This window comes from Vigna unguiculata, chromosome 7 (genome assembly GCF_037176805.1).
Source record: "Vigna unguiculata cultivar grain cowpea cultivar isolate G323 ecotype 2 chromosome 7, ASM3717680v1, whole genome shotgun sequence".
NCBI lineage: Eukaryota > Viridiplantae > Streptophyta > Magnoliopsida > Fabales > Fabaceae > Vigna > Vigna unguiculata.
This window is the reverse complement of record NC_140798.1, coordinates 31,544,004-31,559,590: the sequence shown is the minus strand read 5'-3', so window position 1 is coordinate 31,559,590 and position 15,587 is coordinate 31,544,004. Positions and strand designations below refer to the sequence as shown.

The following is a 15,587-nucleotide window of genomic DNA, read 5'->3' as shown; positions in this document are numbered from 1 at the left end:
CGACAGATAGTTACTACCCGCAGGTATTTATTATCCGCGGGTATTTTACTACCCGCTTATAAACGGGTCGGGTACGGGTATCATACTATCCGTACCTGCGGGTACCTATTACCCGCAAAAAATTAAAATTAAAATTTAATTTATATTTTATTAAGTTAAATTTAATTAAATTAAAATTAACAATATATTTTATTATGTCAAATTTAATTATAATTAAAATTTAATTTAATTTATATTTTATTTTTATAATTTTATATTAAAAAATTTATAAAATATATATTTTTTAAATATTTGCGAGTATCAGTTATCCACGGGTACCCGCGAGTTTTCAAAAATATTTGCGGGTATTTTTTAAGCCGATACCTAGCGGGTAAACGGGCGGGTAACGGGCGGATTTTTTTTTTGCAGGTAGGCACTATCTGTGCCCAACCCAACCTAACCTGTTGTCATCCCTTGTCCCAAGGAAAGGTCCGCCTGTAGCAGGCGGCCTATGGCCGCTTGTTCTTGGCCCACCTAACCGATGGTCTGATAGGGTAGCCGATTTAGCACGTCCAGAGCTGAGACTTCATCCGGAGAATGCGGGAGACGTTTGGTCGCAAGCTCCCTTAAAGCACTCCAAAGAGATTGTTACATCAACATCCCAAGGAACAGTCCGCCTGTAGCGGGCGGTCTATGGCCGCTTGTCCTTGGTCCGCTTGACCGATGGGCCATACAGTACAATTATCTTCAAGTCCATCTCCTTCAATGTCTTCATTTGGTTCATAATTTTAAAACTATATCATCTTCATTGTCATCTTTTATCATATTTTAGATCAAACTCCTCGTCCACTTATACAAGATGGACTTCTGAGTGTTACAATCCTAAAATACCTTTAACTTCAATTACTTGATTTACATGTGATATTTCATCTATTTAGTAAGGAATATCATTTTCATATCAATAACTTTTATGCAACTTTTTTTAGTTAAGATTGCAACACACCAACCTTGTATACCCTTTATTGATGCAAAATATTGACACATAATGTCCATCATTCCATATTTAGGATGCACTATTGTAGCTCTACATGGTGGACAAAATGATCTTGCCTTTGGTCTTCTACACACTTCACATGAACAAGTTATTAAGTCAATTCCTAACATTTTAAGCCAGTTCCTCCAAGCAGTGCATGTAGCAGCTGCCAAAGCATTAATGGCATTATTAGGTATATAACAGAGCAATAAAAGTTGGTTCTGGAACTAACACTTTAATGACTACATTTCAACATATACTACTCTCAGGCAGGAAATTAATGTTGGAAGAATTCTTCCTTTATCACTTTTACTCCTAAAGAGAAAACCACCAAGGAATATACACACATTATTGAAAAAGGAATAAGAAATTATGAAGAACAATTTAAAATTAAAATGAAAAGAGAGAAGGACAACAACTTAAAGAAACCATGAGTGGAGGAAAGAAAGATCAAACCCAACCCCCTTTGAAGGCACTGCATGCAATGAGATAGTCCCATATGAGTACAATTGTCACCATCAAAATGATATTGACTTTCCTCCACTCTTCTATAAGATTCCAAAAGAACCGTCATGCATGCATTGCAATGGTGATCAATTGAATTAAATTCAACATAAAAGAATACAAATATTCAACTTTGATTCTTTTTATTTCATTAATAAGTTAACAAATGAATTAGTCAAATCTAATCCTACTCATGCCGCAACCATATGTCATAGACGAGATAGTAGAATACCTCAAAATAAAGTTTTAACTTATAATCTACCTTCTATTTTCAAATTGTATAAATGTTCCATTGTCATTCCAGTTGTATGCATATCAATATTTAAAAATAAAAAAAGATTTTATCCTACTTAACATTAAATTATATAAATGTTATGTTATAAAAAAACATAGATTAGGTAAAAAAGAACAAATGAAACATGACAAAAAGAACCATTCCCGATATTCAAAAACACAAAAATAACACTCCCAAATCCATTGCTCTAAAACCTTGCTCCTTTCTGTAGTGTCTTTCATTTGTTTAAGCCCTCACAATCATCATTCTATCTAGTTAGTTTTTCCCAAGAAATTCATTGTTCCATTCCATTTCATTCAGAATTTCTAACACTAACAAGGACATAAAACATGATAAGGCTAGTAAAAACGGTGAATTTAATAACACAAAGGATTTGGATGGTTCATAATCATCTTATCAGGATGAAAAGGACACCATGAAAGATAATGAACCCTCTGGTTCAAACAATGACGATTCACTAGATGGTAATGCTTTGGAAACAGGAGAAAAACATGAGAATTATCAGACAAATGATGCTTTGAAGCAACAAGACTAAATAAGGGATGCAAAATGGTTGGTGAAATTAGTTTGGAAATGTGGTTAATTGTGGCGTGGGATGGGTTAAATGACCTTATGAGTTCTGAAAGAATGTAATGAATCCCTCAGTTATGCCTGGTTTAGTGAACAGTCTTGAAGATGTCTCTTCACGGTTTTTATTGCATAATTTTTGTTGGTGACAACCTTGAAATTCATTAACAAGATCAATTGTTAAAGTCATTAAACGTGGTTACATATGGTCAAAAGTTGGTTAAAGGTCATTGGCATTCAAATATTGTGAAGAAAATTCCAATAGTATATAATCGATGTTTGTTCTTCACCAAGAAGATTAGTCTATATAAAACAACCAGACAAAGAAAGTCCATTGAAGATTGAAAAAAAAATTAAAATAAACATTCACTCTCTTTTCGTAGGCTTAATTAGTATCTTTTTTTTGTTCTTAATTCAATTTTCATTTTATTTAAAAAATTCAATATAATGTTGGATTTGAGGTATGATCTAGATTCAATCCAGGACCGACTCAAGGGTAAAACAAATAAAATACTTGCTTTAGGTCTCTAAAAAATTAAGGTCTCAATTTTTTTTAGTACTATTATTTTTGTTTTAAATTAATTACAAAATTATGTTTATGAAAAAAGATCTCAAATTTTTTTTAGTAATAATATATCTTTATTAAATTAAATATACAATTATGTTTTAAAAAAAAAGCTTATAAAAAATTTTGTTAGTACTAATTAATATACTTCTATTAAAAAGTAATTATAAGTTTATGTTTGAGAATAAAATTTAACTCAACTATTATCAGTGTATGTTAATTTTTATTGATATTATATTTAACGAGTTAAAACCATTTTTTAGTAAATTATAAGTTTGTTTAGAAAGAAGAGAATCATTAGTTATCTTTAGAGTGTGTTTGGATAGAGTATTTTAATGAAGTAATTCATTATTTTGAAGAATTTAGATTGCTTTGTATTGAAATGCTTTGTTTGGATACATAAATTAAAAAGCATTTCAAATGCAAGCATTTTTATGAGGGATTTCAATTAGCTAAATTAGTAGAAATTCAAATACCCTCAAAATAGGTGGAATTTGAAATTCTTCTCACTCAACCTCACATTCTAGACTCTTTGGTAGGCCCGATGACACAAACGGGACCGACGGTTCAAACGGGTCCGATGACCCGAATGGGCTCAACGATCCAGACGGGTTCGACGACCCAGATGGGTTTAACGACCTGAATAGGCTCGATGATCCAGACAGGTCAGACGAGCCCAAAGACCCAAACGGCCCGACGATAGAGATGGCAAATAAACTCGTCCGTCCCCATCATAATACCTCTCCCCGCCATATCTCTATCCTCGTTTAAATTATTAAAATATTCACAATTAATTAAGTAACAATATATATATATATATATATATATATATATATATATATATACTTTCCATTTTTTATTTCTTTTAATTATTTGGTTTGTTATGAAACTCATTCCCATCTCCAATATATTTTTTATCTTATCATAACATTTATGTAATTATGTTAAAATGATGTATGTCAATAAAAAAAATTGTATTTCTAACATTTGAATATTTCTAATATTTTTTAATATTTTTATTTATTGTATATTTTTCTTTCACATGAGAATGTTTAATACTCTCAATTTAAGTGTTTAATATCATAAACATTTCATTTACTAGGTAATATAAAAAAAAAATTACTTATTATTATTATTATTAATTTTTGTTTCATTTGAAGAACTTTTTTGTTTAACTAAAACAATTTTTGGTATTTCTCAACCATTGAGTATATATGTTGATATTTGAAAATTTTTCTTAGATCTCTAAGATATTTTTCATCTTATACCCTTAATTATACATTTGTTTTTTTTGTGCAATTCTTTTCAATAGTATCCAAATTGTTTATAAGACACACATTTGTTAATTTTTTAATATTTTTATTTTTTGTTTATTTTCATCATGTAGAATACTATTTTGATATATTTTATCTAATTATTTTTTAGGTTTAATTATACCTTTGGTCCCTATTTTCGTAGCAAAATCTCAATTTGGTCCCTCTATTTGTTTTTGTCTCAATTTGGTCCCTTCCGTTAATGGTACAGTAACACTGTTAAAGGGGGTGTCACGTGTCCATTTCTGGATTTTTGAATTTTTTATTTTATTTTTTTGACTTTTTTTTATTCTTTATTTATTTTTTGATTTTTTTTAAGAAATAAAAAATTTGTCACGTGTCAAGCTGTCGTGTCGTCGTGCCACGTGGTAGTGACAAAGTGATGTGACAATGACAATGACACGTGTCACTTATATGACATGTGTCATTTCCATTTTCTCAATTTGGTCCCTTTATTTTAATTTTTGTCTCAATTTAATTCCATTTTTGTAAAAATTGAGCAACTTTGTCCCTCTCCAAATTGAAATCAAATTTAATTTTTATATAAATGTACACAAATATTTCTATCAAAATTGATATTTCAAGTAAATATTTTTAACAAAATTAAGTTTATTTAATTAATATTTTACAATGAACTTTAATTAAAATTGTTTTAAAGTTGTTAATAGATAATAATGTTAATAAAAAAATGATAAATTATATTGATATTTTATTACATCATACTTTAATATTGTTTTTTTAATTTAATTTATATTTTAAATAATTGTATATTTTTAAAATGTGTAAAGTTCAATAATTTGTACACAAATGTTTGAATTGATGTAAAAATAACAATTATAAAAATTTTAAAAATAATTTTAACTAATTAATGTAACAATAAAAAACATATAAATTTAAAATTTGAAAACAATTTTAAGTAAAGTTGAATATGAAACACAAATTTAAATAAACTTAGTTATGTTAAAAATATATAATAAAAATATCAATTTGAATAAAAATATAAAATTTAATAAAAATATTTGTATAACATTTATATAACAATTAATTTTTGTTTCAATGTGGAGAGAGAAAAAATTGGACTATTTTTACAAAAATAAGAACTAAATTGAGACAAAAATTAGGATACAAAGACCAAATTGAGACTGAGAAAATGACACATGGCATAATATTGACATGTGGCATTATCACTTCCACATCACTGCCACAACACGACGACTATTTTACATGTGGCAATTTTTTTTTAAATTCAAAAAAAATAAATAAATAAAGAATTCAAAAAAAAATCAAAAAATCCAAGAACTGACACGTGGCCACGTGGCACCTCAATTAACACTGTTACTGTACCAGTAACGGAAAAGACTAAATTGATATCAAATTTCCTAAAACAAAGACCAAAATGAGATAAAAAAAAAATAGAGGGACCAAATTGAGATTTTGTTATAAAAATGAGGACCAAAGACATAATTAAACCTATTTTTTATTTTCTAACTCATTACAATTATACTTTAAGTTTTTCACTATAATTGTATAAATAATTTTTATTTACTACAATATAAAAATTTAATGTAATTGCTATGAATTTTTTTTTTATCACCATCTAACATATATTGGAGTTCAAAAGATACAAGATCTATGTTAAAATTTTATTATGTTTATTATTTATTCTTTATGTCATTTTGATCAAGTGATGTATTATAACTTTTATTAGTGTATAAAAAAGAGTTTCATTATAATTTAAGAAATTGAAGTAAACAAACATTTAAAATAAAATATATTTTAATTTGAATATTTTTTTTTCTTTTTATATTTTTTTTAAAAACTATTTTTAAATTTTATCAACTTGGTTTCATTAATGTTTGCAAATTTAATAAATATTTTGGTTCTCATGAAATTTTATTTGGTATTCTAATATAAAATATAAACAATTATAATTTATTTTAAAGTATTTGATATCGAAGAAACAACTATCCTCCTAATATTGAATATTGAATAATATTATGTTTCCTTTACTGTAATTTTTTATTATTTTATAAAAGTTATTCAAAATTAATATTAAAGTAGTAAGAAAACGGGTATGACTATGGGTACGAGATTATACCCGTTACTTGGTGGGGATGAGGATGGGACAAAAGTTTGATACCCGTTGGGTTTGGGTATGGGGATGGGGATGAATTTTTTTTACGGGGATGGGTATGGGATAGCGAAACCCGTCCCCGCCCCGCCCCATTGCCATCCCTACCCGATGACCCAGATGGGTCTGACGACCTGAATGGGCTCGATGATCTAGACGAGCCCGTCCGTCGACCCGGACGGGCCCGACGACCCGGACAAACCCGACGACCCGAACGAGCCTTACTACAAGAACGAGCTCGATGACCCAGAATGGTCTGATGACTCGAATGAGGCAAACTATCCGGACAAGACCAATGATCTAACAGGCCCGACAATCCAGACGAGTCCGACGACCCGAACGAGCCCGATGATCCAGATGGGCCTGACGAACCGAATGAGCTTGACGACCCGAACGAGCCCTTCCAAAACTTCGGGCCCGACGACCCGGACAGGCCCGACAACCTGGACGGGTTCGACGACCTAGACAGGCCCGAGAACCCGGACGTACCCTTCCAAACCGTCAAGCCTGACGATCCAAACGAACCCGACGACATGGACGGTCCCAACAACACGACGAGCCCGACGACTCGGACGGGTCAAACTATCCGAACGAGCCCGACGACCCAAACGGACTCGACGGTTTGGAAGGCCCATCCGAGTCGTCGGACCCATCCAAGTCGTCGGCCCGTCTAGGTCGTCGGACCTGTCCGTGTCGTCGGGCCCTTCTTGATCGTCGAGTTTCCAAATTTATCATGAACTTAAAACATAATTAAGCCTAAAATAAATATTGTTAAAAATAAATTTTATCTCACAATAAATTCAATTTTTTTTCCAAACAAGAAATTGAAATGTAAGGTATTTTAATTTCCTTATCCAAACAAATTATTTAAAAAATGAATCGAATTTAATTGCAAGCAATTCAAATGCAAAGCATTTCAATTTCTAAGCATTGTTGAAATGCTCCGTCCAAATATATTTTGATTTATTTAAAAAATTATTCTCTTATAACCAATCTTGATTATATTATATATTTTGATTTATTTGTGTTGCTATTTCTATTCTATAGTCTTTTTTAAGAGTTTTGACATATTAGATTCTTTGAATCTTATCATGTTGTTTGTGTGTATCAATATTTTTATCTTCATTTCTGGTTAATATGTTTTTTCTTTCTATTTGTGTTACTGTTGTTTTTATTTTGTTTGTCACATTTGTATTAAGATTAAAGATGTTGTTTTTTTGTCTGGATTTGGTTTTCGATACTTTTCAATTTACGAGTTTCGAAATTTTTTTTACATATATCTTAATGAGGAGTTGAAAATGCTATACAAAACTATTAATTAGATTAGAGTTTAGTTTTGTTATAGTTAATTTTAATTAGAGAATAAAAATTAAAAGACCACAATTGTTATAGGAAAATAAGATCAAGATCTAAATTCTAGTTTGGGTTTTATGTAAAAAGATAATTAAAGTTTAAAAAAAAAATACTTTACTTTTTTTGATGGTTCTGAATGTTTAGATTAATTATTTTATTCTTATTATTACTTTCAATTTTATGATATTTCATGGATTACCATTTAAATATGGGGTGCTTTCACACGAAACGAGAAATATAAAATGACACGTGGTTACCTTTCAAACTATATTAATAGCAATTTAATATAATAAATTACATTAATCATTTAAAACAAAAAAAAGATTTAATCGAGAGAGACAACTAATATATCACATCGAATAAATTTCATAAATATTAAAATCAAAATATTAATTAAACCTAAAAAAAACTAACAATCCTACATATTCTTTTATTCTTATTTATACTTGTTTTAAAACAACATAGAAATATAATAATAAGTTAATAAATTTAATCATATATTCAATACATATTTATTTACTTTTATATTTTAAATTTTTTTCTAAAATAACATTTCTTTTATTTTTGTAAGAAATTTTATAATTTAATGATTTGTTAGAATAAAATGATCAACTTGAGAAGGTGAATTAAACCTTTTAAAATTTTTGAACTTTTTAAATGAATTTTTTATTCAATCTTTGAGCAAGGTATTAATATCACAAATAATGACAAATTTACAGTGCAATGCATGATTTTTTTAAAACAAGAAATAGTATATGAATTTTGGAGAAGGAAAGAGCGAATCAACACAAAATTATACTTCACTATAAAACTAGAGCTACATTCAATTATTCAACGACTAACTAAATCAAATTACTATATTCTTCAAGTTTTACAAACATTAAACAAAGAAACACAATCAAGAAAGTAAGTCTTAAACCTTACGAGACTTGATCCTCTTCTAACACTTTATTACAAGAAAAACTTTGAAACTTTATTCAAGTTAGAACCTTTACAACAAAAAATTAGTTGGAGGAATAAATTTGCAATAAAAGCACAATATAAACAATGAAAATTTAGGTGAGAAATTAAACTCCTTCTTAAAAGAAGGCAAAATAATTTATAAAATTTTACGATTTATTTATTTTCTTCTATTTTTGAAATGAGAAAGACACGTAGAATGTGTTTGAAAGTTTTAATCAATCAAAATATATTTAATTACTTAAAAATATAAGTTTCAAAAAATATTTCAATATTTTATAATAGGTTAATGATTTTAATCTATTAATTCTTTATTTTAATAATTTAAAATAAACATATTCAAAACAGAGCATGATAGCAGACTTGATTTATATTTTTAATTGATTAAAATATTTTTCGAACATTTCTAACAAATCAAGAAAATTTTAATAAATTAAAATCACTATTGAACAAATTAAAAATCTACCTTCAAGCATAATGAATTCCTTATCACTCAAAGAAGCATAGAAACTTAATACCACTGTACAAAGGTTTTTCCCACAATTTGATTCACGCAAAGTTCATTATAATAAACGTTTCCGAGATTCATTTTCTTCATTGTTTCTTCAAATAGCTTGCTTAGCATACTAAAATAATCTTACGTAAGTGTATCATGTGGCTCTATTCATGATCAATAACTGATATATAATAATAAAACTATTAACTTTCATAAAAAATAATAATTTATATCTTAAAAATTTAATTTTAAATTTTTACTAATTTAGTTTTAATCAATATGTAATTTTAACATAAAATAAAGAAAGAAGACAAATATAACTTTACTAAAATAGGGTAAAAATATATATTTTTTTAAAACATGAATGTCTATTTAAAATTTAAAGCAACGCGAATGCCATTTTATTAAAAGTATATAATATGCGTAAATATTAATCTTGAAATGTGAATATCTTTAATACTTTCTCTTAAATTTTGTGAATAATTCTACAATTAAATCATGAAAAAAAATCACCCTAACACTAATTTAAAGACTATTTTATAATTAAGTTACACAATTTAGAACAGATTATTCAGCCAGTTTATAACCATTTAATAAGTTCTTTCATTAAAAAAATATTTAATTTTTTATGTTTAATACAATTTTAAGCAAATTACTTGCTATACATTTTTGAGTTTTCTCTCTAATAAAAGAAGGAAACATAATTTAAAAAAAATTATACTAAATTGACAAATAAAAAAAATGGAAAGCTACTTGTACATAATAAGGTGATTATTAAAAGTTGAATAAAATCTTTGTTGATGTAACTCTTAAAGGAGTAACTCTTCACAGATTCCAAACCCTGAACATTTATGCTAAATGTAATAAAAAAAAGTCCCAAATGGGTCTGCCACAAAAATAGAAGACCAAAACGCAGACGCTATGGTCGTCTCTTGTTCTTCAAATGTATAAAAGAAGGAGGCAAGGCAAGAAGGAGGCAAGACAACACAGTCTTACTCGTCAAAATATAAATTAAAAAAAAAAAAAAAGCAAAGGAAGTGAATAACGACAATCTTCACCGCTCCACTCTCCACTTCAGTCCCCAGTTGTTCACCCGAGCGATGCTATCTCCAACTTCAAACCCTCCGATTAATCAAACAATGACCACTCTTCCCCAATCCCACAACCCCATCCCAAACCCTTCCATGGATAACCAAATCCACCGAAACGGCGACGTAGAGCCCAACCATCGCGCCGCCAAGAAACCCAAACTCGCCCACTCCATTTCCGACTCCGAGATTCGCGAGGAATTCTCCCACCACCAACGTGGCGTCGCTAGGATCAATAATGGCAGCTTCGGAAGCTGCCCGCGTTCCGTTCTCGCCGCGCAGTCTGCATGGCAGCTCCGCTTTCTCCAGCAGCCCGACGACTTCTTCTTTAACGTGCTCCGCGGCGGCATCCTGGAATCGCGCGCCATAGTCGCAGACCTAATCAATGCCGACCACATCGACCGCCTCTCACTCGTCGACAACGCCACCACGGCCGCCGCCATCGTCCTCCAGCAGATCGGTCGCCGCTTCGTGCACGGACATTTTCGCCGGGAGGACTCTGTCATAATGTTCCACTGTGCCTACCAGGCCGTAAAGAAGTCCATCGAAGCCTACGTGACTCCGATTGGTGGCACAATCGTCGAGGTCCAGCTCCCGTTCCCGGTGCGTTCCGACGAGGAAATCGTAAGCGAGTTCAAGAAGGGCATTGAGAAAGGTAAACTCAACGGCGGAAGAGTTAGGTTAGCGATAATCGATCACGTAACGTCTATGCCTTCGGTGGTTCTCCCCATTCGCGAATTGATTAAGGTTTGCAGAGAGCAAGGAGTGGAACAGGTTTTCGTCGACGGCGCCCACGCCATTGGAAGCTTGCCCGTGGACGTGAAGGAAATTGGGGCTGATTTTTACGTGAGCAATTTGTATAAGTGGTTTTTCTCTCCGCCTTCGGTGGCTTTTTTATACTGTAAAGAGAATTCAAACGACGTGCACCACCCTATCGTTTCCCAGGAGTACGGAAAGGGGTTACCGGTTGAGAGTGCATGGGTTGGGATGCGGGACTATAGCCCCCAACTTGTTGTGCCGTCGATTTTGGAATTCGTGAATCGGTTCGAGGGTGGGATTGCGGGGATCATGCAGAGGAACCATGATGAGGTAGTGAAAATGGGGACCATGTTAGCGGAGTCTTGGGGAACGATTCTAGGGTCTCCTCCTGAGATGTGCGCTAGCATGATTATGGTGGGGTTGCCTTCTAAGCTCTGTGTGATGAGTGATGATGATGCCTTGCGGTTAAGGTCGTACCTAAGGGTCTATCATGCAACTGAGGTTCCTGTATATTACCAGGTTTTGAGGAATGATGATAGGGATCCCAGGGACAAGAATGGGTATATAACAGGTTATGTCCGGATATCTCATCAAGTTTATAATACTGTTGATGATTATCAGAAGCTTAAAACAGCGATTAATCAGCTTTTGGAGGATGGAAAAATTTGCAGCGGGCTTCCTACGGAGTGATTTGCAAAAAGAGAAATAAAGAGGTATACGTTTTACTCATTCCTGGCCAGCTTTGGATTTTGAGTTAGATATATCTTCAGTTACATTTTATGAGCATGATTCTGTTGTTGTTGTTCTGCATTCTCTAGTTGTTTTAGTCTTGAATATCTTATAACTGAAGAAGTATTCCTACTCTGAGATGATTTGCAGTTTAGCTTCGTAGTGCAATTCGATAACTTTAATCTCAGTATTTTCTACTACCGCCCCGATTTATATAGGGTATGCTTTACAAATATATTTGTATAAGTTATAATATTAAGGAACTACTGTAAGTGTCTCACAAAACCAAATGATTAGCCTGGCTTAATGGTGGAGATATTTAGTACTATACCTTATTTTTTCAAATTTGAGAATGGATTCGCTGTCTTTTGTACTCGCATATGGTACCCTTCGTGTTTCATTTGTTTTTTTTTTCCTACATTCTTTATTTTAACTTTGTTCAACCCTGGTCACAGATTGTGTTAAACTAACACGTGGCTGCCTTACATTCCAATGTATGCTGTGACTATGCTATGACTAAATAATTCATTGGAGCTGCTGCCTCACAGACGCAATGATGTCAATTTGTCATATCGCGTAATTACTCTTTGCTCCTTTTAAGTATTAGATAGTCTTTATTCGGGGATTATAATAGATTATAATAGTTGTTGGTGAGGTCCACTAATTGAGAGGCTGCATCTTGCTTTCACCATGGGTCACAAGAAGGATTGTTTCTATTTCTAGGTCCATGAGGATCCTACATGAAACTTCATAACAATTGTCAAGGGTTTGAGCAGCTCTGTTCCATCAAATTTTTCTTTTTCTTGGTTTTTTTCTGTTGTGTACTTTTGTCCAATCCTCTCAATTTTTGTGATTTTTGTTCTATTTCAGTTTTTTATAATAAAAAGTAAAAGAGTAAATTATACTCATTCCGTTTGTGTTTTATTCGAATTTCATCTTATACAAATCCATTATTTTGCATTACTTTTACCCTCTTAAGAAAATGACATTAAGTAACAGATTATGATTATTGGTTGAATAATGAAATTGTGCTACTCCACTTTTGTAAAACAGAAAGTGTCCTCTCACTTAACTCCTGAATCTGGCTACCCACAACTAAAATCCAAGACCTTACTTTCTTTGTGTAATTATTCCTGTTTTTGGTTCTCATGTGCACCGCCATGACAATGATGGTGCATTGTTGTTGAAGCTGGCGAAGGCTTTGAGCACAATGTAAGCGGGGTGATTGGTGTGTAGCTTCTGTGATTGGATGAAACTTCGGTTTTGCACAAATCTTGGAGCTCAAATGCTACTTTTCTTAATGTGTCAACTTTATTCTCCTGCCAATCAAAATGCTCAAGGACAACCTTCTTATCTACCTTTGAAAGCACACAATTATAGTTCCATAATTCCATTAGATGACATTTTAGATAATATTCACAAATTTCATAGGAATAATAGAAATGAATCTCATAAGATCCTATGAATAATAGTGACAACATTTTAGTCGTTTGATGGATAATTTGAGCATGCTTACTCTACTTAATTTGTGCATGCATAATTTCAAGCTACAAAGTCATAAAAAAAACAACTTACAAGTACGCATAGTTCAATTTTGACATCAGAGTTTTCCAGTAAATGTCAAGCTACGAAGGTCATAAGAAAAACATCTTACAAGTAAGCAAAGTTCAATTTTGACAGTAAAGTTTAGCAGGTGATTTTATTTTTTCAATTCTTTAACCCACTAATTGACACTGTCGTAATAATATCATTATTATTTGAATGAGCATATTAATCTTCCTTTTCTTAAGGATTTTGATTTAAAAGAGATTTAGAAGCAGGTTCATTTTTTACCGTGTTCCAACTTTACTGTTGTCTCATGACAGGCTGAGTATCATCCTGTTGTTAAATGTACTTATTTTTGTTTTAATTCCATAGTTATTTTAATTTGTTTGATAATGCATTTGACATAATACATGTATATTTGTCTGTATTGGTGAACAATGTTACATAAAAAAATACATTCAAATCTCATATTCTGGTCATGGTGTATTTGCTTACATGCATCAATATATATAAAGTGATGCAGAACAGGTTAGTAAATTTTGTATTTTCTTTGTTCAAAAAGAGGCATAAAATATCCATTCAAAAGTTTAGTCTTTTCTTTTGACACTTGAATTACTGTTCTCTGCAATTTTTATCTTTTACCTTCCAATAAATTTTGAAGAGGTGGGCTGATTAGTGCCAATATTAATGCCAAAGATGTGCCTTTCTATTGTTTACAATTGTCTCATACCTAGGAAACCGTTTATCATTGAATCCTTAAATAGCTTGGTTTTTAGTTTTACGTAGTCCAAATGTTTGAGTTTCCATAAAATCGTAAAATTGTTATAAGTTTATGAACGTTTGTATTTAGTTGGTGAAGTATGATTCTCAGATTCTGAGACGGAAGGCACATACTCCTATTGCGTTTATAGGCCTATCTATTGTGTAAGTTCAACCTATTTTATTTGGATTGCCAATTTGGAGAAATGTGTTCTAACATTGACTCTCACGTTAGAGGTTGAATGTTTCAACTACAAATCACCTCGTATCTATTTTTGGCTAAAAAGATTGTTATGACGGGGAAGAATGCGGCAGGGTTAAGGGTTAAGAGATTTTAATTCTGGTAACTGATTTAGGTCTTAATGGTGGTTAAAAGTTGGAATAGCTTTTCATGATTAAAAGTTCTTAAGTGTTTGTTTTTTATTAAGTTCAACTTTTGTTTGTTCATCCTGTTGAGTTCCACTTTGAGCATTTATTTGATTTGTATTTTTTTTTTTTTCATTTGCTTGAATCTCTGGGGTTTTTTTGTCCTTCCTTTTCTGTGTGTGAGATTGTTAGTATGACTTATGCGAGTCCTTTTGTTTGACTCTGGAGTTAACAGATTCAGAGTTGAGACTGGTTATCAGGCTAGCTCCAGTGGTCTTTATTTCTTTAGTATTTCACTAGTTTACTTGTGTTGTGGAAACTTGGAACAACAATATTGATTGCAGAAGATATTAAATTTTAGCTTTTGTTTCTATTTGGTGAACAGTTAGAATCTGTTCTTTCTTGATGCAACCTATGGAAATTTAGTCGCAACACTTTCATATAACTATCCAAGGCTTATGTTCGTTGAATTGAGAATAAAATGATTGCGATTTCATTTATGTTACAAACAAGAGCACTACGTAATGCAGGGAAGTGGAGAAGAAGTATTTACGGAGCCAAAAAAGATTTTACAATTTGTAATGTGAACTGGTTTCTTGTTGGTATTTTACTACATATATTTTCTCTCTTTTTTCGGTTGACAAATGCTGAGGTTCTGAATCGAGGTATTAGAAAACAACACATAAAGAGAGAAATGAAGAGGTGGGTTATGTTTGGATTTGTTGTGACATGCCAAAAATGTATGTGGAAATTGAATGCAGATTATTCCTTCGAGGGCTTGAGCATAAGAAGCACGAGAAATGTCCATTTTACATTACAGCAACAAGACAGCTCTATTTTGTTACCATAATCTTGCCAATTTTATGATTACTATTTTGTTTAGAAGATCAAGTTTATTTATTAGATCTGTTCCTATTATTCATATACTATGAGTATATGATTTAGCTGCCGAATTATCTACTGTTACGATGCTTATTCATAGGGGGACTTAAAATATTATTATGCTTTTCTCTTTTTTAAATTTAACCAAGTTGTAAATGTGATGTGTTCATATTTTAGCAAAGTTAATATTGTCTAATGCTTGATTTTTTCCTTTTTTCTGTATTTTGTATGATATTTATTTGATAAATAATGCACGAATCATT

At 31.4% G+C, this 15,587-nt stretch overlaps 1 protein-coding gene across 2 annotated transcripts; it reads left to right on the top strand.

The window, feature by feature from the left end:
* The first annotated feature begins 10,135 nt into the window (after positions 1–10,135).
* Positions 10,136–15,480, top strand: LOC114191967 (L-cysteine desulfhydrase-like). 2 transcript variants are annotated; one of them, XM_085665080.1, is made up of 2 exons: positions 10,136–11,756; positions 15,204–15,480. In XM_085665080.1, exon 1 carries the CDS (start codon positions 10,297–10,299, stop codon positions 11,731–11,733), a length of 1,437 nt encoding a protein of 478 aa, XP_085521206.1. In that variant the 5' UTR covers positions 10,136–10,296; the 3' UTR covers positions 11,734–11,756; positions 15,204–15,480. The 2 variants fall into 2 exon arrangements, with proteins under 2 accessions (XP_085521206.1, XP_027937246.1); XM_028081445.2 differs by lacking the exon at positions 15,204–15,480 and adding an exon at positions 12,228–12,680 and having other exon boundaries at positions 10,147–11,756.
* Positions 15,481–15,587: the final 107 nt, after the last annotated feature.

What these genes read in the sequence shown, in the direction of transcription:
- LOC114191967 (XM_085665080.1), top strand. Translation starts at nt 10,297, where the DNA reads ATGCTATCTCCAACTTCAAACCCTCCGATTAATCAAACAATGACCACT.